This window comes from Trachymyrmex cornetzi, unplaced genomic scaffold (genome assembly GCF_001594075.2).
Source record: "Trachymyrmex cornetzi isolate Tcor2-1 unplaced genomic scaffold, Tcor1.1 scaffold21, whole genome shotgun sequence".
NCBI lineage: Eukaryota > Metazoa > Arthropoda > Insecta > Hymenoptera > Formicidae > Trachymyrmex > Trachymyrmex cornetzi.
The window spans coordinates 973,912-996,690 of NW_017296741.1; the positions used below are offsets into that span (position 1 = coordinate 973,912).

Below are 22,779 nucleotides of genomic sequence, written 5' to 3' on the forward strand. Positions count from 1 at the left end.
CGCTATAAATGTTTTGAAGCGTTCTTTGACATATTATTTAGTACAATTTTTTTTCTGTAATTAGTAAATCAAATGCTTAGAAGCATTTGTAGTGAAACTTTGACGGCACTACTCAACTGATAGAATATTCTTGATTCGCGATGATGAAACAACGTTGCCACATTTTCTCCATCAAACAGTTTCAATCAGAAGTATCACATCTTTGATTATATTTTTTACTATTGTTAATAAACTGAGTGGTAAAAGTTGCTTTAATCTTCAAATATATTTTTAATATATGCTATACTTTATATATTAAACATAAATTTATTCGATTCTTAATTTAAAATATTAATATTTGTTGAAAATAAATACATAGAATCGAGTCTCCTATAAGAGAAAGAGAGATAGTCTATTATAAAATCCAGAATTTTGTTATTAATTTACAGAAAAATGCGCTGGTCAAAAAATCTGAAAAAATTTATATAAAAGCATGCTTTGTAGATAAAGCTATGTTCCAAATTTCAAGCAATTCTTAACATATTGCATTCTCCTTACAACCTCCTTAATTGGAGTGACTAGGTTCTTGTAAATTCCTACAATTTGAAGCACATATATGACTTCAAGTAAAGTAATATAAGTCATCAGATTAAGAGTACAAGTCTAATATGATATTAATTAGTAGAATGTAGGTACGCGACTTTTGTTTAAACGTTTTATCCGTTATTAGGACATTTTTAATTTTAATATTAATTAGTAGAATTTAGATACTTTTATTAAACGTTTTTTGTTAGAAGAAATTTTGAATTCGTGTTATTAGAACATAATTATTTATAATTTTTATCTTTAATATTGAGAATGACCTAGTCGGTGGTCGAAACGCTTGTTTTTAATGTATATTGTAAGGATTAAATAGTAGCAATTAAGATCTTACTGTTGCTCTTAGCCCTTTTTTATTCTATGTACAAATTTGATTTTATTCAATTAAACGTCGTTTTTTAAATATTATGAACATATTTACTTCAATAAATTTACTCTTTGAATGAAATATTGCGTCCTGACTTACACGATTTGGAACGAACTTTCCGATAAACCTAATATATGTATACACATACTCGTATTTATAGCTGTATTGTTCATTGGTGGCCAAATAACGATCGCCACGAAATTCAATAATTCTTGTGAATAATGTATGATAATGATAGAATCTCAATTATATCTCAATTAATTATGAATGCCAAATTAACATTAAATTAACATCAAATTACAAATTAGTTATGCGGCATAACTTAGCATCGTAAATGATTGTGATAAACAGGTATGAGGCTCGTAAAACGAGGGACATTCAAAGGAAGACTTCTTTTCAGGGAATTACATGTATAATTTTGTTACGCATTTAAATGATATAACCAATGAAGAAAAAGCCCGAAATTGCACTTTCACTTTCACCATATCGCGCCACGTGGAACCGTTGGAATTGCAGTACTATTCCTGACACGAAGCGCAACGGTATTCGTTGACGGTGAAACAGACGTACAGACAGTTGTGCAAGCAAGGACAATTTGATACCTCGCATTAATCAGTGACTGCTTTCGCAGTCGGAGCATCGCGAAAAGAGACCGATGTTTTTTTTTTGTTGCCTTCGATACCTTTCACACGCGCTGCCAAATATCTGCTGTACGTGCCGAATTTTTTTTTCCGCACATCGAGTAGAATATTAATACTTGTGGTATTCGGCGCTCTGAAATTGACGGTAAATTCCTACGACGATATACACGAAATGAGTTCTCTCTCTTTCTCTCTCTGTCTGTTTCTCTGTCTCTCTCTTTCTCTCGCTGAGCAGAAGCGACTGCTCGAGCAACTCGCGCCCCCACGAGACTCTCGGCTCTTTAAACTGGGTGAACGCTATCAGCGCGTATCAGCGACCAGTACGGCTCCATCCCTTCGGCAGAGACGACGTTGCTGAGTAGCCTTTGTATCCGTGCTCTCGTCTTGAACGGAAATGCTCGTTAACAAGTATCATCGTGCGTTGAATGGGCGGACCTCGCTCCGACAGCTGCTAAACGGTATTTATACTGCTTCATTCTTCTTCAGATTCATGTAATTCACATAATGGGTGACGAGAATCTATCCTGGAGCACGCCGCTCTATCGCGGATGCTGCGTGGACCGTGACAAAATCGATAAATTCATCCCGGCTCCAGCTGCTTCGCCGCCCCGCGAACCTTAAATCCCTACACAGAGCAGCGATCGCAGAAAGCAAAAAAGTAGTGAATATTAAATAGAAATTAATATATTAACTTTCTCACAATGCATTTTTAATAGATATTTTTAACTGTATCTTTATTAAAAAAAGTATTAATACTTTCTATTTAAATTTAATTAATTTAATCTTATATATATTCAAAAATTTAATTAAGTCAATGTTATTCAAAATCTTAAATAGCAGGAAAAAAGAATATTTATTTTCGTCACAATATTGAACGTTGTAGTGTTAATTTTAAATCGACTTTGTAGAAAACACAGCTTTGTGTCAACGACAAATATTTTTGATTCTTGATGATAAAACGGGCAATAAAATAATATTAATATGTATAAATAGTATTAATATGAATTAGTATTACGGTTGCCAGATATTTTAGATTATTTTGAATTCTTTCAGTATGATAAGGTAAATTAAATATAGATATAAAGTGTCAACGAGATGTATACAATCTAAAGAGGATATTCGTTATAATCTCTTTTAATTTTAAACAACTAATTCTTGGTTTTAAAAAGTAGAAAATTTTTTGGAATAACGCAAAAAAACAAGCATTATCACTCTTGTCAACTTTGTGTTACTTCACATATTTGTATTGAATTAAATTCTATCTTGTGATATAAAGTGTCTCAGATATCAAACAGAAGATCTGATATCACTAAGATAGGAGAGTTCATCATTCAAAACATCATGTTATTTCAATCAAAATCACACAAAAGTTTATCATACATATCTTATAATCAGATATCATTATAAATGAGAATTTTATCTTTTAATTCTGATTTCAATGTCTCTAGAGATACAAATTGTTATTAACATAATTTCCTTGTTACAATCTCTATTTTCTTTATTCATACTTTTGTGCATTTGCGGCTTTTATCCCACGTCATTGCAACATAATGATTTATGAGGGGTTCAAATACATAAAATCACACTAATGTATCAAGCAATCATCCTTAACTACCGTCAATAAAACTGATCATCAGAGTTGTAGAACAATTTAGCGAGTTAAGTTGTTTTTCTGCTCGGGTGTGGATATGTCAGTAAAATCCAAAAGCGCACAAAAATTTATACGTGTAATGTACACATATCTATATGTATTTTTTGTAAAGGGAATATACAGGATGTCCCCAAATTCGTGAATTAAAATTCACAGTAAGAATAAGTCCCAAAAATAAAAATTATTTGCCATTTTTCGAGCAGTAGTTCTTGAGATATAAAGATTTAAAATCATAAGTGAATTAAACGTTACGGTTAAATGGCTGCTTGTCTCGCCACGCGCGATAACTAAAGACTGTGGCACACAAAAAATGTAAGGCGTTTTAATGATACCTTTAAACTTTTTTTTTGAGAATTTTCTTGTGGTATTTTGATTCCTGAATTTTGGGACAGTCCGTATATTTAAATGAAATGTAGAAATTTGCACGTAGAAATACTTGTTTAAATATGAATGTAATATTGTCATGCAGGCGTTACTACGTGGAAGAGATGCTTAACCGGTTCGGTGCCGAGGGAACCTGAAGGGCCGGTACTTATGACCGAAATACCGGGCCCTCGATCGCGCAGCTTGCTACAAGAATTGAGTTCGATACAAGTACGTCAGACCCTCTTGATTCTTTGGGTGACATCATGGCACATTTTCTTTAATTTATTAATTTAGTCGCTTGCTATCCGCGACGATATTTTGAACGCTTCGCCTCGTACGAATTTCAATCTAATAGTTCGAGCTATGTAGTTGTACCGTTGTCATATAGAATTGTTATATGTAGACTTAAATGTACACATAAGATATGAGTAATAATGCCAAATCTTTTGTAAATATACCAGAGACGAAATGGGTTTACAATGTTGAAATCTGTGACTTCAGCAAGCGTCTTCCGTACAATTCTTCGCAGACTATGAAAAATCCGCCGGTAATTACATAATTGACGTTGACGGGAATGTGTTGCTGGACGTTTATATGCAAATCTCATCAATGCCTCTAGGGTATAATCATCCCGCGATGCTGGAGGCTCTCGCCGATCCCGTTAATCAAGTGAGTGATATAAAAGCACACCGTCGCGGAGTACCGTATTTTTTTTCATGTATGCAATTTGCGTGCTAACTTCCTCTACAAGATGTATCACTTATACTTTAAGTATATATACAGTATTGAGAAGAAATTCTAATAATCGGATATTCTTGATATATCTTCATATAAATTATTTTGCTTTACGAAGACGGTGTTCGAGTTGCATGAAAAATAGTTAACGATTATGACTCTTTTCAGAGAATTATAGCGAATAGACCTGCTTTAGCTGTCTTTCCAGGAAAAGACTGGCCTAATAGATTAAAGGATGTTCTGCTTAAGAAAGAGGTAACAGATATATGTTGAAACTATAATTCATTTTCTATATCGTCTTTTATCTTGGCACAATTGAAAGAAATTGTTATTTTGGACAGTTGGCACCACCGGGATTAACACACATTACGACAATGATGTGCGGTTCTTGTTCTAATGAGAATGCTTTTAAAAACATTTTTATCTGGTACGCTGAGAAACAAAGGCAAGGCAAACCGTTCACGAAGGAAGAGATAGAATCGTGTATGATGAACCAAATCCCTGGCTCACCGCGATACTCTATTATGTCCTTTAAAGGTCAGTCATTTGTCCGAGTAAAAACAAGTTTCATTCCAATTAGGAACCTTTATGAAACATTTAATATCGATAGGTAGCTTTCATGGAAGAACCTTAGGTTGTCTCTCAACGACTCACAGCAAGTATATTCATAAGATGGATATACCAGCTTTCGACTGGCCTATCGCCTCCTTTCCAGAGTACAAATATCCTTTAGAAGAAAACGTGCGAGAAAACAAGCAGGAAGATAAGCGTTGCCTCGCAGAGGTATATCTTCAAATATTTATTGTACATTGACACCAGAAGAACCAATATTTCTCACTCATTAAAAGGATCAAGCACAAACAAATTAATTATAGAAAATTAAGAAAGTGATGGAAAACTAAATGTTTCATTATCATAAAAAACATAATTACTGAAAAGTCAAGACATCTTAGGATCCTATCTTTTACACAAAAAATATAATATTAATTTAAAAAATAGAAATGGTCAATAATTATTCGGTACTTCTAGTGTTAAATATCTCTTTGAATGTTTCGCACGAGAAGATTAAAAAATTTTGATATTTTAGGTCGAGGAATTATTTGAGAAGTACAAAAACGAAAAGAAAGTACCAGTAGCCGGCGTGATAATTGAACCTATTCAAGCGGAAGGCGGCGACAATCACGCATCCCCAGAATTCTTTCAGGAACTTCAACGCGTGACACGAAAGGTAAGGCATAGCTTGCAAGGCAATTATCTTACCGTACGTTATCAAAAGATATTACAATCTCGCGTTAAAATATTTCAGTACGGAGCCGCGTTACTTATCGACGAAGTGCAAACCGGTGGCGGACCAACGGGAAAAATGTGGTGCCACGAGCACTTCAATTTAGATACTCCACCCGACGTAATGACTTTCAGCAAGAAAATGCAATTAGGCGGTTATTATCACTCGGAGGATCTAAAGTAAATATTTTTTTTTCAATGATAAAATAATATAAAATCATGTTTTAAGTATTAACGTGTAATTATCTGCCACGCAGACCGAAACTGTCATATCGTGTGTTCAATACTTGGATGGGCGATCCCAGCAAAGTGATCCTGCTCGAAACGATTATAAAAACGATTAAGAAGGAGAATCTTTTGGATAGAGTTACGCGCGTGGGCAATTATCTGTTAAAACATTTGATGGATATGCAAAAGGAACATTCCAACGTAATCAGTACAGTGCGCGGACGTGGGACTTTCATAGCGTTTAACTGTCCCTCGCCTGAAGCGCGAGATAGCATCATCAAGAAACTTGCAACGAAAGGTAAGGTGATGTTGCAACGTAAAATGTGAGTGCTAAGAATATCTTCCATGTTTTCGTATTTTCCTCTGTTCTTGTTAGGTATTCAGACAGGTGGATGCGGCAGCCAGGCCGTGCGGCTGAGGCCTGCGTTGACCTTCACAGAGCATCATGCCGATATATTTCTGGATGCGCTTCGCTCTGTTTTAAAAAAATAAAAATCATCTTGATAATATCTTGTGTCTTCCAAATCAGATGTCTTCCATATTGGAGTACTCGTGGAGATATATCGTGTGATTTATGAAGTCTATAAATAATCATTATTTTTCTATGGCAGTTACATTATGAGGATACATTATGAAGAGTTTATGATAAGTGGTGAATTAATGACAATGCAGTATGATAAACTAAACGATGTAATAGACAATACTTGATTGTCTCGTAAGTTGAAAGTATATATGAATGGTTCGATACGGACTAAAAAATATTCAAAAAAAGTTATGACAAAAGTTATACAAATGTATTCTTCAACAAATTTAGAACAATAATGTTTTTATTGAGTAGAAATTCTCTCTACATCGATTATTTATACATTTCATATATTGAGCAGCATTTGCTATATTTGAAAAAATATAGTATAAAATGATGCTTAACAATCAATTGTATATTGTATACTAACTTGTAATATACAATACACAACTATGCGTAATATATAATACTTGTATATTGTATGATGTATATTAACTAATAATATTGTATATTAACTTTTAAAGTTTAATCATAATTATTAATCATTAATTATGATTTATATTCTGTTTTATCTTTCTTTTATTATCTTTTTATATTTTTGCTATTATTTGTTAATTTTGGCTTCATTGACATAATCAGACAAATTATTGCACAATTACAAAATGTCTTCCAAAACAACTGCCAATAAAAAACGTTTAAGCTAGATCCTTATTGTTATCAAGTCTCAATGTCACTCATCTCGACATTTTCTTCAGTATTTCAGCAAAATGTTCATATTCTCGATGATGACTTTTCTGTGTCATATAAGCCTTTGTCCTCATCTGAAAAGGATATCCGAAATAAAAATTTTAAAAGCAAAACAATGTATAAAAAAATCTAAATCTTAATTATTCCAAATACGTATTTACCGTCACTTTAGAATCCACCGAACCGTGTCGTTGTGATAAGTGCCACAAATTTACAGCCATGTTTGCTAATGCAGTGTCTCGTAAATCTGCACGAATAATAAAACAATTAAACAGCTCGAGTGCCAGAGCTGATTGTTTATCGAATTGCTCGGTGGATCCAAGATACTTGAGATGGCCTAAGATTTCCTCAACGATTTTTGAACATATTTTATTGACTTCACCGATAAATTTCTGATCCGATCCGTACAATTTATCATTTGAGTCAACCTGAAATGCCATTATGTGACATAAATTTTAGAGATTATAATTAATTTCTCTAATTTTTAAGTATCGGAAATATGACAGCTATTTATTTGCCCCTTCAAATGTACGCAAAAGGATGAAATACCTTATCGATATGGTACGGATAATTTTCTTGCGCTACCGTTGAAAGAAGATCGAGTACACGTAAATACAAATATGGTTTGGTTGAGGTATTCTCCTCAAAGCAACGTTGAACTGCATTGAGCAAGCCTCTCATCAAATACAGGACGCCATGCTCTGGGCTATCCTAATACAGAACAATCTTAAAATCATAAAATTAAAAACATAGCGTATATCAATATACTTACGGGAACTACTAACAATGTTGACAAGAAATTCGATAAGTATGAGAGCAAATATGGCTGCGAGCTTTTCTGTCTTCCATCAATATCGATGGTTTTCGGCATTTCCGGAACTAAACTCAAAGCAGCCTTAAAGCAAGCATCAGCTGAAATATAACAATTTACGCATATAAAGTAACGAAAAAAATAAAAAATACGTTAATGTTAAAATAAAAATTAATTCGATTCGCACCTTGGCCTAGACATTGATTTAAAAGGGCAACCTGTCCAGACAGTAGATATAATTGAAGGCGTGTATGGACTAGAGTTAACGATGGTATAGTGATGAAACAGAATGCAGCACAAGCACGTACAAACGCTGACGTTCTTCTCGTGTGATGACCACGTACTATCTTTCTAGTATCAACTGATAATCTATTCACGCACTGAGCGCAAATAAAAAGATACTTTATTGCCGTTAAATCTTTTTTCTTTATATATCAACAATGTAAAAAAAAGAATTATTTATGTATTATTAAATAGAACATATATATATCACATACTTGTACAAGTTGTATATGAACGCTATCAAGATTAGGAAATGCTGCCCTGGCCTCTACGTAAAAACTAAGCTGCTTCTCAAAATCGCGACCATAATCTACTCGTTGCACTAATCCGCATATTAGTTGTCCGATCTGTCGTTTCTCATCTTCGACGGTCAGAGCACTGCAATGATTTGTTTGATTTTAAAAATCAGGATAAACTTTAATCGTGAAATTAAATTGACGTACCTAACGGAATCGTGCATTATTCTCGCAATAAACATCAGAGCGTTTATAATAATAGGATCCGTAATAGGTCCGTTTTGTACACTCAATCCTTCTATGACAGTTTTACAAACTTCAACCTTAACACTTTCCTTGTGAAATAAGTCAATTAGAGGTAAAAAATTGTCCTACAAAACGTTAAATAATTTATAACAGATCAAACGTCTTAAAATTACGTGAATAAATATGAATAGTACGTGCATTTATAATAGCGCGGATAGTTACCATAGCAAGCAGTGATTCAAAATCTTGTGTGTGGGCAACTATCTTCTCAATAATATTCTGCAATTGTGGATAATAATTTTCGAAAGCTTTCTTCGGTCGTAGCCGATCTATTATTTTGCCGAAAAATAAATTTAATTCAATTACCTATAAACATATATGTATGATAATAATTTAATTTCACATAAAGTATAATTAAATATTATTTGTGCAAATATAACTTACAGAAAAGTGTATAACAGTGAACTGAATCCAAATCTCGACGCAATGCATGAATTTGTTGGGATCTGTGAGGTCCGTTATATACTTCCATATCACATTAAGCACCGATTGACAGTCTTCTTTCGGCAGAGATTCTCGTACAAGGCATTCTCCCAAACTCCGATATAAGAGATATTGAGGATACCCTATTACATCAAAAAAAGGAAACATAACTTAAAAGTGTTACTATACCGAGGATATATATATTCTCGACTTTATTTTTTTTAATCTCAGTACCATCGTCTTCACTCGCTACTATTAAATTCACAAAATCCATAGCACGTGCAGCAATATAAGTAGATTTAAATGCAGTCAACACTGTATTTAATAATAACGATCTGAAAACATATACACGTCGATTGGATAAAAATTAAAAATTAAAGATAAATTAAAAATACACGTTTAAAATATATTTACCCATTCTCTTGCTTTTTACAACGAGATAAAACCTCTTCAAGAAGGCTCTCGGGCGATGTCGCCACTAAAACCTGTACGATCCAATCCAAAGCTGGCGAATATAAATTAAGATACGAATGAAGGGTAACATTTTGCTTCACTATTTCGTTTCTCACAGCAGTCCCAAATAGTTGCTGGTATGTAAAAAGAAAGTCATACAGGTTTTCCCTCACGAATTCGAAGTCTGATGTTTTGTTCAACGCCAATCCCACACGACATAAATAGCATCTCGCGTAAACCGCTATCAATGGATTTCCGATACCTCTTATCATACGAGTTATACGTAACAGAGCAGTATTAAATTCACTAAAATGAAAGTATTACTTTAATATTTCAATCATCATATTATTACAACATTACGAATATCTATGTAGTGATGAAAGTCGTACCTGGTCGTTAGAAAACTATAAGATTTTATTATCGCCATTTCTACATAAAGACGCGGTACTAGTTCCCGTATTGAAGCTATCTTGTAAAACCAATTCCGACACGTCTCCTTCGCGTTCTCAGGAACCATGTCGGGTGTAAAATTATCAGGCAAGCTCGTGGGTACTTTACTTCCTGGTCTAAGAAAAAAGTATTAATATCAATAACTATAAATAACGTTTGTAACTGCTCAATAAAAAAAAAACATAAAATACATGCAATTAAAAAATAAGTTTTCTTATGTAATAATTACTTGTAATACTCAGCCTTCATTTTCAATCTCTCATACACAAGTTTTCCAAAGATGTCCAAAATATCTGTGATGAGAACAAACTTGCTCGGATAAAAAGCCATTACGGACGTATCTACTAACAATTTGGCACACTAAAATAATTTAACATTAATTCCTAAATCGTAAGTTTTTTTGTTCTTTCATAAAGCTAATAAACGTATCAAAACCTGTATTGCAATTTTGAGCGCCTTTACTCTTTGGTCGGAATGCCACGCTTGTACTAATTCGTTGTTTAATTGTTCGATTCGTGCAGTGTATTGTTGTTGCGACAAGTCCAACATTTGCCGAACAGAACCTTCCTCAAAATCGTCTAATTGTTCAAGCCGCGTTTTTACCTTGTCGACCATTGGCCCACTCGGCTGAACTTTCACTACAACTGTGACAAAGCAACATTGTAGCAATTTAAAAAGTTATCAATCAATAAACAATTTAAAATAAATGATACTGTATTTTAATATTCCTTCACAAATTAAATTAATTAACAATCTTTTTAAAAAGGTACCTTTTTCACCACCTGGTAAGAAACTGGTGACAATCGATAATTTTTCAGAGGTGGTATATTTACTCAGTATAGCGGAACGTCTAACAGACCATGGTTCCACTAATTCTTCTGCTGTGTCCTTTGATTTTTTACCCGCAGGTGCAACATTAGAATAATCCCACTATGACACAGATAATATAAACTTAAGTTAAAAAAAAATAATTAGAACATAATTAAATCTAAATAAATATATTACTTCGTCTGCAGCCATTTTAGAGAGAGGATCCAATTCTTCTCGAGCAAATTGTGTAAGAGGATCAGAACCGTCTAGAGAAGGATGACTCAACAATGGATCACTCAATGGATTTGCAGGAATCGGTGCGTGTGTTGGTGTAGGTGTTCCAGTGGAGGAACTGGTACTTGTACTCCGCAACGCACTTCGTCTAGCTGCGCTACGTCCATCGATTAGCTATACAAGAGTAAAAAATCTTTTATCAAAATTTATTATTCATACCAGATAGAATACGAGATAGAAATTGAAACATTAGATCTGTTCGTGTTGCTTGAAATCTCCAAAAATGTTTGTACTTAAAATGAGATAAATACATATTCCGACATTAAAAAGAGAAAAAGCGAAGTAATTGAGTATAAAAAGTACAAACAACGCGAATAGATTTATTTATAAAACGGTACTCCAGTAACAGCTATTTCTTACAGTGATTACAACTGGTTTCAAAGGATGCTCCGTAGCTTCTTCTAGGCATGCAAACTTTACAGTCCCATATTCCATGGGTTTTGATATCCTGCAAAAAAATTTCTTTTTTGTATAATAGTTCATTCTCTTATGTTAGAAGAAAATCTTATTATTGCAATAATAGTATCATCTGGAAAACAAACCAACAGTAACATTATATCAATGTTGAAGGCTGCTTTTCTTTTAGGAGACACAATCAACACATATATCGTTTCATCGCTATTATTCATTGAATGCCAAAAAGAATAGAATGATGTTTGTGTCGATTGTGTTACTAAAGAGAAAGTAATCAAAAGGTATATTTTCAGAAATGGTGACAGAATTAGTATACACTTTTGGAGCTTGAAGTGAGATAGATATATATTTGACAAAAGCGAGAAAGATAGTTCTAGTATAGAAATAAAAAGCAAATCTATAATATCCTGTTCTCTAAAATTTTCAGGATGACTCTTGTATTCTGAATAATAAAATCTCATTCTTAAAGACTAAAAATTGAGGTATTTCTTAAGACAGGTTCAATTTTCACTTTTTAGAGTGAGACTCCACTCCAAAGAATTTAGATAGTGCTCAACAATGTAATTATTATGTACAACATGTATCATGTTACAATTATATTATTGAAGAATCATAATATTGATGTAATATTACTGTTTGTGTTCTGCAGGCAGAAATAACAGACACTTGAACGAAAATTCTCTCACCATTCTATCTCCGTCATATTTTGCACTCTGAGATACTTTTCTCAAGCCAAAAATAGAATCACACCGTGTAATCCGGTATCACGCCGATATTGTGCAGTTCATCATGCGGCTCCAGCATCTGACGTTAGAAAGCCGACACCCGACCCGACACGGAGTCCAATCAAACGTCAACTAATCCTCGTGCAAAGTCGGGCAAAGTACGGCGTGGTGGAAGCACCGACCGAGCCAAGTGCCTCATAGATATGGGACGAATTCGTCCATCATGCAGCACGCTTATTGGTCGCCCAATTGAAGGCTCCAGAAAGCTCCTATATAGGAGTCCTATATAGAATATATAATCTATATATGTTATTAATATAGATTAACTTTAATCTTAGTTTAACTTAGGCCCGGTTGTTCCACCTTTTGGTAAATTTTACCTATTGGATAAGAAGCACATGCGTGGATTGCTAGATTTATCTAACAGATAAAATTTAAAAAAAAAAGGTGGAACAACCGGCCCTTATTTTTTATCTTTTTCCAGTTTGAAGAATTAAGTAATTATCTACAAGATTAAAGTTAATCTACACTGATAGAAATAAAGTAAAGATTTTTCCAAATCTCCTGATCGCCTCGAAAAACCATTCATTTCCGTTAACGCGGCTTCGGCCTCACGAATCTCCGATCGACGGGCTCGCCTCGCAGCGAATTCTGAAGCATTTTGGAGCAACTCCGAGCTCGTGGAATTCAGTGGAGTTGCTCAATGAGAGTCGAAGATTTCCAATGAACCGCCAATTCTGCTTATTTGAGTGCCGATCGCGACGCAGGGCAGCACCGACAACGTTCCAAGAAATCCGATCACGGGTGTGCTGTTCTCCAAATCGCCACTCCAGTCCTCGCAGCACACCACAATTCGCACGCTGCACGCGAGTTACGGGAATTTCTGCGGAAATTCGCGACGTATCCGGGCCATGGACGAAGTTCTCGAAAGCTGGGAGCAGATTGAGGAGTCCGGAGTAAGACACATCTCAGAATTTCGTTTTCCAAATCAGAGTGTAAGACCGAACGGTCTCGCGTTAACCTATAACCTCCTTCGAGCTCCGGAGTTTCCGTCGACGACCAGAAGACTTTCCGCGGTTTGTCGTCTCGCGTTTTCTCGCTTTGGAGCATCCCGACTGTCGCGTTTGTATTCTTCGTTGTTTGTACATCACGATCCTTAATTGATAGATTGATTCACGCGATTTAATCGTAGTACTTTATGCTGCCATAAGGACACGTTTTTTGTACAAAATTCTTTTCCTAAAATTTCTTTTCACTCCCGGTCGATCTTGTTTATGGAAATTATTTATCGTTATATGATATATAGAAGAGGGATGAAAATTCTGATGGCTTTTAGGCACTCGACAAAAGACTGGAAGCTCTTCGGTTGAACACAGTAGAGGAAGAAATAGAATCTTCTAGGTAGGTTTAGGTGAACGTTTAATTCTTGGACTTGTTTCTCTTTCATGCTTTTAAGTCATTTAAATCTTTCTGAAGAAAATATTTCTGTTATTTATATATAATATACAATGTTTTGGATGTAATCAACAATATTTTGGATATAGAACCAGTAACGATGCCAACACAAGGATGATTATATTAGGGGAAGATGGCCTTAGATCTCAATACGTACCTCCAAAACCTATGGTAAAGATATTAAAGAGACCTACTGCAGATTCGCGGGGTAGCGGTGACGGTCCACTGAACGATGATAAACCTAAGCAACCTATTAAGTCTCTCAAGCAGGTATGTAATTTAGGATGCTTACCAGCAAGAGATAAATGGTGAATTCGTTTACTTAATTACACTAGAGGTGCTTTAGTAAGAGACACAATAATACAGTATAATACTGTGAATTATTTCATCTTTGTTTAATATTTGCAAACAAGCAATGTTTTCCATTCAGTGACATAAACATCATCTTTTTCGACATTCAGAAAGTAACAAAGATAGAACGACTTTCCATTTGTCACCAAATGGAAAGCATCCAAGGATGTGTAATAATTTATTGTGTTACACTGTGTCATCTGTGTCTCTTGCTGAAAAACATCATCTATTAGTACACATTAAAGACTGCTCTATATAATATAAATGCATAAATCTAAGTGGAATAATATAATTAAATAAATAATATTCGTAAATCCAAGTGGAATAATATAATTAATTTTGACAATAAAATAATACATGTGCCCTCTGTTAAATAACGCAATGATATCATTATTGAGTATTTAATTGTTTAAAATATTTATATACATAAATGCTTTTACACTTAACTTGGTTAATTTAATGTATAGCAGCTTTTAATATGTATTAATGTAATGCAAGTGAATTTGCTAAAGACACAGTGTAACACAGTGTATTAGAGACTCTATAACAGACTCTCTAGCCACAAATTTTTTATTGGCTCATTATTTTTATTAACTTTAGTAAGTTAGAAGTAAAATAATATTTAGAATAAAATAGCATGTATAAAAGAAGATAATATATATCCTTCTTTCTTGCTTTTTGTTTTGATAAAATTGCTTGTGGCCAGACTGTTATGGAATCTCTACAGTGAATCATTTCATCTTTATTTAACGTTGGCAAACAATTAAGATATAATGATTCTGTGTTATGCCGTATCATTAGTGTCTCTTACTAGAAAATCCTGAATTTGTCCATAAAACCTTGTACTGTTGAACGTATGAGAACGTATTGAATTGTCTTAGCGGGAGCAAGAATATGCAGAAGCACGTAGGAGGATCTTGGGGGAAGAGAAGAGTCCAGAAGAGAAGACGATGCAGGAGATCAACAAAATTCAGGCAAAATCGAGCACGCCGAATGGCAACAATTTTCCTAGCAACGTCGTTCGTATGCCTGCCGGCCCGGACGGTACCCGGGGCTTCAACGTACGTAGGTAGCGCGTCTTCCGACTGACTCTTTCCACACATCTTCTTCCTCTCCTTCCTATTCGCTGCCATGGGGAAGGAGAACGGCTATGAGGCCAATGACATAGAATAACTTCGCGCTCCCAACTAGAGCGGACAAGATATTCTCAGAGTTGCGTCCTGCAAATTGTCATCGTGTATAGACGCAGCCTAGCAAGGATCGAGAGAAAATGGACTTATTCGAGTGAAAACGAAATGCCGATGTCATGCATTCTGTTGGTGCTCTCTTACGTGACAGAACGAAAAATAGAAAAAAAATAGAAAAATAATTATATTTATGTTTATATATGTATATATATTTGTATGTATGTACATGCACGGTATAATTATTTTTCTATATATTTTTTTCTATATATTTATAAACGAAATTGCAATTCGGATATAATGGGACGGAGGCGTGGATTTGTTACAAAGAAAATGAATTGCTTCAGTTTGTAAACTTGTATAATAACTGAAAGTATCTAACGTGGATTGTGTAATAAGTATCTTTGGACTGTGTAATAAAAGAACTTGTATATATACACATTATTATTATATACACATGTACAAGTAACAATTGTATGCGATATGTGAAACATTTTGTTATTAAATCAAAGATACTTTTAAACAGAGATACCTTTCATTGACTTCAATTTTAATAATTATAATAAATGTAAATGTGATATAGATGTAAAAGAGGGAAACGCTATTTTACAATTTTTTTATGTTGAATTGTTTAGAGAAGCGCAAATATATGTATAATTTATTGAATTGTTTGTACTGATAAGTTTATAAAAAACATATTTCAATTACCCAAATTCTTGTGCCGTGAGGCACTCATTGTTTAAATTTCTTTGAACGATTACAACACCGTGGTGCCTTCTTGAACCTTCTTAAGTAGTTATTAAGCATTATTGAGTCATAACTCACGAATGTCTAGGCATGGATTGACGTGTGGATGTAATTATATATCTTTAAATGTAAAGAACTTCCCAACTCCGAATTATATTAAAAATAAATTTATGTTATAAGATAGCAGCCGTTCATGATAACTGATGATAATATTCTACGCGTGCGTATATATCTGCATGTGTGTGCGCAGCACGCTCAGTCGACACATGTGCACATGCGTCATGGCGCATGTCAAATCGCATGTCTGCCGCTATCAGCTCACTTGGCTCGACAGATATTTCTCGCGGTTTTGAAATGATGCTCGCGAGTTGCCCGTGGAAATAGGTATCCCAGGCCAGAAGTGCCGCGTCGTTGTCACCGCCGGACCCATAAGGATGGCGGAATCGAGCGGCCCGATTCTTCACGTCATCGTCGTCGGGTTTCACCACAAGAAAGGCTGCCAGGTAGAATGACAGGCCAGATTAACCTGTCTCCTCGTTGCATCGACTCTCCGCGCGTTTTCAATCACGTCCTAACGTAATGTCACCTTTTAGGTCGAATACTCGTTTCCACCTTTGGTACCTGGTGCGCCTAATGAATGCCCGTTGGGATGGAAGTATCTGCCCACTCTCGCTCTGCCCGACGGTTCTCACAACTACGACGAGGACACGGTCTATTTTCACTTACCTAGTCTGAACGATCCGAAACGAACGATATATGGCATTTCATGTTTCCGCCAAATACCTGTGGAGGTATATAAAAGTATTTTTTTGATGTTTCAATACCTAGACAGTTTTAATACTTGACATCCTATGGACATCCCGTGAACGCCCCTATAGGACGTAGAGACGTCTTCTGGATGTGTTTAGTTTAAGATATTCCTACAAGATCATATACAAGTTTTAACTCTGAATAAATGTAAAGTAAAACGTTACTGTGCTTGCAGAAACTAAAGAATCGTACGTCCGATATAACGAGAGGCACTGTTCAAAAGTCGGTTTGCGTGCTGAGTACTTTGCCTCTGTATGGACACATTCAAGTAAAAATGGCCCTGATAACGCATGCATATTTCGAAGAAGGGGATTTTAGTAAAGTGTCCTTACTGGAGGATACCTATCATCATCTTAATTCATGTATGAGTGGCGAAAGTCAGATACCGCCGCAAATCTTTGTTGGTAATTGTCCATCAATGCATTCCTGTGTTTAATAATTGTCATCTGCATTATATATATATATATCGATTATTTACAGGTTTATCTGCGAGAGATTTTATATTGCAATTCCGTCACAAAGTGTTGCTCCTGTTTAAATTGCTTCTGCTTGAGAAAAGGATAGTTTTTTATCAATCGCCTGTGCAGCCGCTGTGCGCCACGATATTGACTCTACTGTCACTGTTCCCAGACATGATCGAACATGGTCTCCAACAAGCTGCATGTGTGAGGTATTATGGAGATACTTTAATTTTTTTTGGTAAATATATCAATGTTAATAAGAGTCTAATAAATAAAATCCTCTGCTTCAGACCATCCAGGCCGATGTCTCCAATTCCGACTTTCGATGAGGAAGAAATTTCGAATAATGTCGACGATTCCAACTTGTCATCCACTCATATCGTCAAAGACAATATATCGAACACGAGCCACGAGCAATGCAACGATAACAGCAATAGAAACTCTTTGTGCATTAACGACAACAAAACTATGGAGTCGATGGAGGGCAAATGCTTGGACGGGTTGCAGCATGTAACTTTACAGAAGAATAACAACGACAATGAAAATCTGAATATGAAAGTTATCGAGATAGAATCGGCACAAGAATGCACCGAATCGTACCTGGAGGAAAGCAATTCGAAATATTCGCCGAAGCCGAACGATAATGTACACAGGGTACACAGTGTAAACGCTATCACATTAAGCACTGGTGACACAGATAATAGTTTACCTCGTGACACGAGTAGCGATGCGCTTTCTGATGCGAGATTAACGAATAACATTACGCAAATCGCGCATATTAATCCAGAGTTATGCGGCCTACCTTTGGAGTTATTTACGAAGGTAATGATACATGATGTATTCACTACGGATATATCATATCACGTTTTGTAAAAATTTTGCATATTGCGTTTCGAACATTTTAAATATTGTAAAAATATATAACTGTTCTAGGGATATCTATGCTTACCTTACCTATCTTTGCCCTATTTGGATCTCTTGGGGGATGTTAATGTTAGAGGATATATAGTAGGTGCCACAAATGTACTATTTAAACAAAAGAAGCAGCTCATCGATGTGTTAGTCGAGGTAATCTAAATAACGTTAAACGTATATTCAAATATAAATGATTTGATTTATAATCGCTTACTCTTTACAAAAGGTTGAAAATACGCGGATAGAGGCGACCGATCCCGAGCTGAGGCGGCAGCTGCATCTCACCACGGAGGACTTGAGATTCGCCGATTACGTCGTAAGGCATGTAGCCGAGCCTCGGAAGGATATTTTTCTGGACGGGGTGGGATGGGAGGGCGGCGACGAATGGATCAGAACGCAGTTCCGGGTGTATCTGTTGAGTATGCTGCGTACTTCCATGCAACAGGATACTCGTCAGTCGGATCATTACAACGCAGCATTCATGTCCGCGTGGCGCACTACAAATAATTACAAAACGTGGTACAGTGCGAGCAAATCAGAGATACACAATATAGAACCCGGGCACCCATTCGCTGGTCAGCTGTCGGTGCAAGATATGAAATTACGGTTATCACAGTAAGTTAAATTTCACATATGAAATATAAATTTATAGTGCGAGGAACAAAAAATAGAACGAATTCATTCCATTGTTCTCCTGCGTCACTATATTTAATTTTAATTAATAGTACAGTATTTAAGAAAATAAAAACCTCGTTGTTCCAGCACGATGCAAAATACGGAAAGCGGTAGGAAATTGAATCAGGCAATGGCAACGACTGGACGCGCAGTGGCCACCACTGGAAAAGCCGTGGGTAAGGTCGCATAATTTATTTATTTAAATGTAAGCCGGATAATAGTGCATTTAAATGTATTGTCAATTTCTGAATACGAATATTTCGTAAACTGCGTATTAATACGTATTTGAAAAATGAGATAGTATCTCTTCAGATTTATTATGTTTTATATTTACATGTACAGTTTTAAATCTAATTATTATATACAAAATCCATAATTTGGAATATTAAATTAGATGTTCAATTTAATTTCGCTTGACGTCTGATACGATCAGACTCGCGTGTGTACGCATAGAAATATTATTCTTGGCACTAACAATTTACAAGGGGGAGCACTGTCGCAAGCGAAAGGGGCATTCTCAAATTGGTGGACCACGCTAACGACAGTTCAACCGGTCGATGAAGCAAAGATTGATAATCAAACGACAAACAACCATCACACAGTATCCAGCGTCACAGACAAAGAGTCTGTCGAAGACGAGGAGATGAATATCTCTACTACCAATAACGCGGAGTTTACTGTAGATCTTGATTAATTCAGAAACGTATGTCAATGAGAAACAATGGCGAGTGATCGAAGTTAAAAATGTAAGAGTCGGACAAAGTTGTTTGGTAAAGATACGTAAAAACTGAAACAAAGGATTTCTTGCAAGACTCGTGCTTGTTAAACGACCGACCTTTTTAAAGCACTTTAATTTCAGCGAGAGAAAGTATAAAGTACGAAATTAAAATTGCGTACGTACAACAGACTATATTAATGTGATATGCAGTTTCGCAAAGAGATTTTTTTTAAGCTGTCGGGCAAATTCCAGAAGCTAAGCTGATATATTGCTGATTTAAGTACAAGTTTTTGTAATTTTCGCTGAATATTGTATATATAATTTCTATATGGTTTATATATGTAAGATATGTGATATAATTTTGTCACAAAAAGACATGTAACTGTGTATAGCAAGTGGTTTTTTTATTCTACTTTTTCAATGTTGCACGCAATTAAGCGACGCTCGAAAAATTAATCAACTTTAAACCTTAAATAATAGAGAAAGCATTTTTTCTATCACAAATCTTACCTATTCCCGAGGGCTATTCTACACATATCTATATTACGTACAGTAATATTGTTTCGTTTATATTCGTTTATACATAAAGATATTCTCGCTTAAGAAGTACCTATATCCTTTGTACATAAAAAATAGTGCAGAATACACGTACATCGCGATTGTCACGATGATTTCTTGCCCGAGCTTTGTGTGACATTTCGACGAGATCTTAATCTCATTTACTGCTTGGACCGGAAGAGTACATTCTTTAAACGCATAAAACAAACATGAGAAAGAGTGGCATGCTTGACATACGTCACAACGTGCGTTATCGATCGTGGCAAATTTCTATCTAGCAGGGTTTCAGTATTTTGTACTGTCGTTGAATAGTGGATTTACATGTAGAGGATGGGCGGAAAGTTCGGAAACTGGGACAGCCGATATCCGACAAGACATAAACATTGTACATTGTTCCATAATTCATTTCACTAAGGCTAATCCTGTTATTGACAATATTGCTACCTCCATTTATTGTCGAGATTACACCGTACGATTAGTTCCGTGTATAACATGACGATCCCTTGTAATTCGATAGATTCGGTAATGAAAGATCTAAATCATGATAGATAGTTGTTAAATCGATTGTATCCTTATATCCGTCGGAATAAATTGTTAGTTTTACCATCAAGATCGTGGACGATCATTCATGGAATGAAGAGCTGCCGTTAATCGTAGCAGAAATTACGATTCAATTAAGCTTAGAGCACACGTGTAGGTCATTTATAGCGCTACTAGCGTAGTCATTACGATAACATACGTATATCTGATTAAGGTAAGAAGGTTTTCTTCGCCACGATATTTGTAGTTACGCGAAGAATGTTTACGTAGTAGTATTATTACTTTACGATTCTCCCTTTGTAGAGCTTAATCGTACTTAATACTCGTTCTATTTTTTTTGTGTATGTGTGTGCGTGTGTTAAGCGAATGAATCTCAAACGGCCACATTTGGCGCTGAATGACGATTTTTGTTGCAGATAGTGAAGTCGATCTGTTAAATTTTATGTTAAATTTTATCTTAAGCTGTTATTTAATAGAAAGCCATACGTAAGAATTGTGCGAGCTGTTTTTTTTGAAAGCGATCGAGAGAATATCTAATCTCACAATTTTATCTCATTTAAATCTGTGCTCGCACACATACATACCTACCATTGTTTTCAGAATAAACAGTTCACACGGCAGTCTAGTTTATTTAATTTGTTATAAGTCCATCTTTGTGATATTTAATTTAATTTACGACTCGAATTCTCCGAAGATTCGGTTTTGAGGTACGTCTTTATTTACGTAAGTATAAGGTGTGCCAAATGTGGAACGTGTACATTTTTAGAGGAAGTATCGATCTACGAAATGTATTTTGCAATTAAGCGGCGTGATGCAAAACGATCAAGCTGCTAATATACAAAATCATCACTGTAAACGTTTAATAATTTTATTAAACGTTTAATAAAATGACCGTCTTCGGTAAACGTCGATTTTCTCAATTGCCATCAAAGAACAATTATCAATCTTCTTCTCGAATGACTTGAATTTATGCGGACCATGAATTTTGCTTCACGCTCTCTTTAAAGATTATTGTATAGAAAAGATATAGTCACACTTTGTACGTAGATGTTTTTAATTAAAATTTTTATTTATAACACGTGTACATACATTTTATTTATTACAAGGTATATTTTGTAGCGACGTCTTTTTTTCACAAAAAACTGTAGAATTTTAATACTTCATAGTCATTAAGATTTTCTCTTTACGATAGAATTATACATGAAGGCGCGCGTGCTCTTGTATCTATGTATCAAAAACACGAATTCTAGTTGATTTATCAGCGATCGAAACAAAAGATATTAGAAAAAGAATAATTCGGCGATTCGCACAGCTTTAGATGTTATATTATCGCGAGGGGAAGTTATTTAAGAAACCTCCCTCTCCATCCTACACCAAGTTGAATATAATTGAATATGTTTTCTATATTTATAAAACGCGAGTTTGTACAGCTTACGAAAAAAATGTAAAGAGTCGGAGCGTCACACGATCTGGGAAACGACTTATTATACTGTAATTGTATCTTATGACTGTAGTACCAACATTCGCCAAAATATTAAGAAATAATATATCTAATTCTGAATGTGTTCTCAGGTGGTCCTTCTTGCACGACGGATTATCGTTAATGTTAATCGTGTATTTCTACCAATGTAGAGGTCTGCCCTTTTTAAAGAATATTTTTGAATGCTTAACTTACTTTTTATCGCCTTGTAGTTTTAAGAATTAGATAAAGAGTAAATTATAAACTGAAATTAAAGTTAATCTAAGGTCTGTCCTTTTTGAAAGATGTTCTGAATGTTAACTTTTTATCCTTTTCTAATTCAAAGAATTAGAAAATGATAAAGAATAGATTATAATTGAGATGAAAATTAATCTAAATTCTGTGCTGTTTCGAAGGAAGTTTTAAATGTTTAAGTTACTTCTTTCCTAGTTTTAAGAATTAGATAAAGAGTAGATTATAAATTGAAATTAAAGTTAATCTAAAGTCTGCTTTTTTTAAAGAAAGTTTTGAACGTTTAACATGCTTGCTGTCTTCTTCTGGTTCTAATAATTGGAAGAAGA

The 22,779-nt window shown here is 34.9% G+C and overlaps 4 protein-coding genes across 5 annotated transcripts; 3 read left to right on the top strand and 1 right to left on the bottom strand.

The window, feature by feature from the left end:
• The first annotated feature begins 1,653 nt into the window (after nucleotides 1-1,653).
• Gabat (4-aminobutyrate aminotransferase) lies at nucleotides 1,654-6,629 on the top strand. Its single transcript, XM_018505533.1, has 10 exons — nucleotides 1,654-2,045; nucleotides 3,708-3,832; nucleotides 4,106-4,273; nucleotides 4,508-4,594; nucleotides 4,681-4,876; nucleotides 4,950-5,122; nucleotides 5,427-5,567; nucleotides 5,646-5,803; nucleotides 5,881-6,149; nucleotides 6,228-6,629. Exons 1-10 carry the CDS (start codon nucleotides 1,982-1,984, stop codon nucleotides 6,341-6,343), a joined length of 1,497 nt encoding a protein of 498 aa, XP_018361035.1. The 5' UTR covers nucleotides 1,654-1,981; the 3' UTR covers nucleotides 6,344-6,629.
• A 313-nt stretch (nucleotides 6,630-6,942) lies between these two features.
• LOC108759928 (UPF0505 protein C16orf62 homolog) lies at nucleotides 6,943-12,505 on the bottom strand. 2 transcript variants are annotated; one of them, XM_018505652.1, is made up of 18 exons: nucleotides 12,287-12,303; nucleotides 11,547-11,634; nucleotides 11,088-11,300; nucleotides 10,853-11,012; nucleotides 10,518-10,726; nucleotides 10,312-10,442; nucleotides 10,022-10,198; nucleotides 9,594-9,938; nucleotides 9,414-9,514; nucleotides 9,141-9,322; nucleotides 8,919-9,062; nucleotides 8,658-8,821; nucleotides 8,430-8,592; nucleotides 8,120-8,312; nucleotides 7,894-8,033; nucleotides 7,671-7,832; nucleotides 7,283-7,549; nucleotides 6,943-7,195 (listed from the first exon to the last, which is right to left on the bottom strand). In XM_018505652.1, the coding sequence occupies exons 1-18, from the start codon at nucleotides 12,301-12,303 to the stop codon at nucleotides 7,109-7,111; spliced, it is 2,943 nt and encodes a 980-aa protein (XP_018361154.1). In that variant the 3' UTR covers nucleotides 6,943-7,108. The 2 variants fall into 2 exon arrangements, with proteins under 2 accessions (XP_018361154.1, XP_018361155.1); XM_018505653.1 differs by lacking the exons at nucleotides 6,943-7,195; nucleotides 7,283-7,549 and having other exon boundaries at nucleotides 7,691-7,827; nucleotides 12,287-12,505.
• Nucleotides 12,506-12,978: 473 nt separating this feature from the next.
• Nucleotides 12,979-15,500, top strand: LOC108759930 (SUZ domain-containing protein 1). The gene is made up of 4 exons (XM_018505655.1): nucleotides 12,979-13,281; nucleotides 13,662-13,726; nucleotides 13,870-14,050; nucleotides 15,013-15,500. Exons 1-4 carry the CDS (start codon nucleotides 13,237-13,239, stop codon nucleotides 15,202-15,204), a joined length of 483 nt encoding a protein of 160 aa, XP_018361157.1. The 5' UTR covers nucleotides 12,979-13,236; the 3' UTR covers nucleotides 15,205-15,500.
• Nucleotides 15,501-16,281: 781 nt separating this feature from the next.
• On the top strand, nucleotides 16,282-21,769 carry LOC108759929 (late secretory pathway protein AVL9 homolog). Its single transcript, XM_018505654.1, has 9 exons — nucleotides 16,282-16,565; nucleotides 16,656-16,853; nucleotides 17,048-17,276; nucleotides 17,353-17,542; nucleotides 17,624-18,155; nucleotides 18,267-18,401; nucleotides 18,475-18,863; nucleotides 19,011-19,099; nucleotides 19,409-21,769. Exons 1-9 carry the CDS (start codon nucleotides 16,497-16,499, stop codon nucleotides 19,615-19,617), a joined length of 2,040 nt encoding a protein of 679 aa, XP_018361156.1. The 5' UTR covers nucleotides 16,282-16,496; the 3' UTR covers nucleotides 19,618-21,769.
• The last annotated feature ends 1,010 nt before the right edge of the window (nucleotides 21,770-22,779 follow it).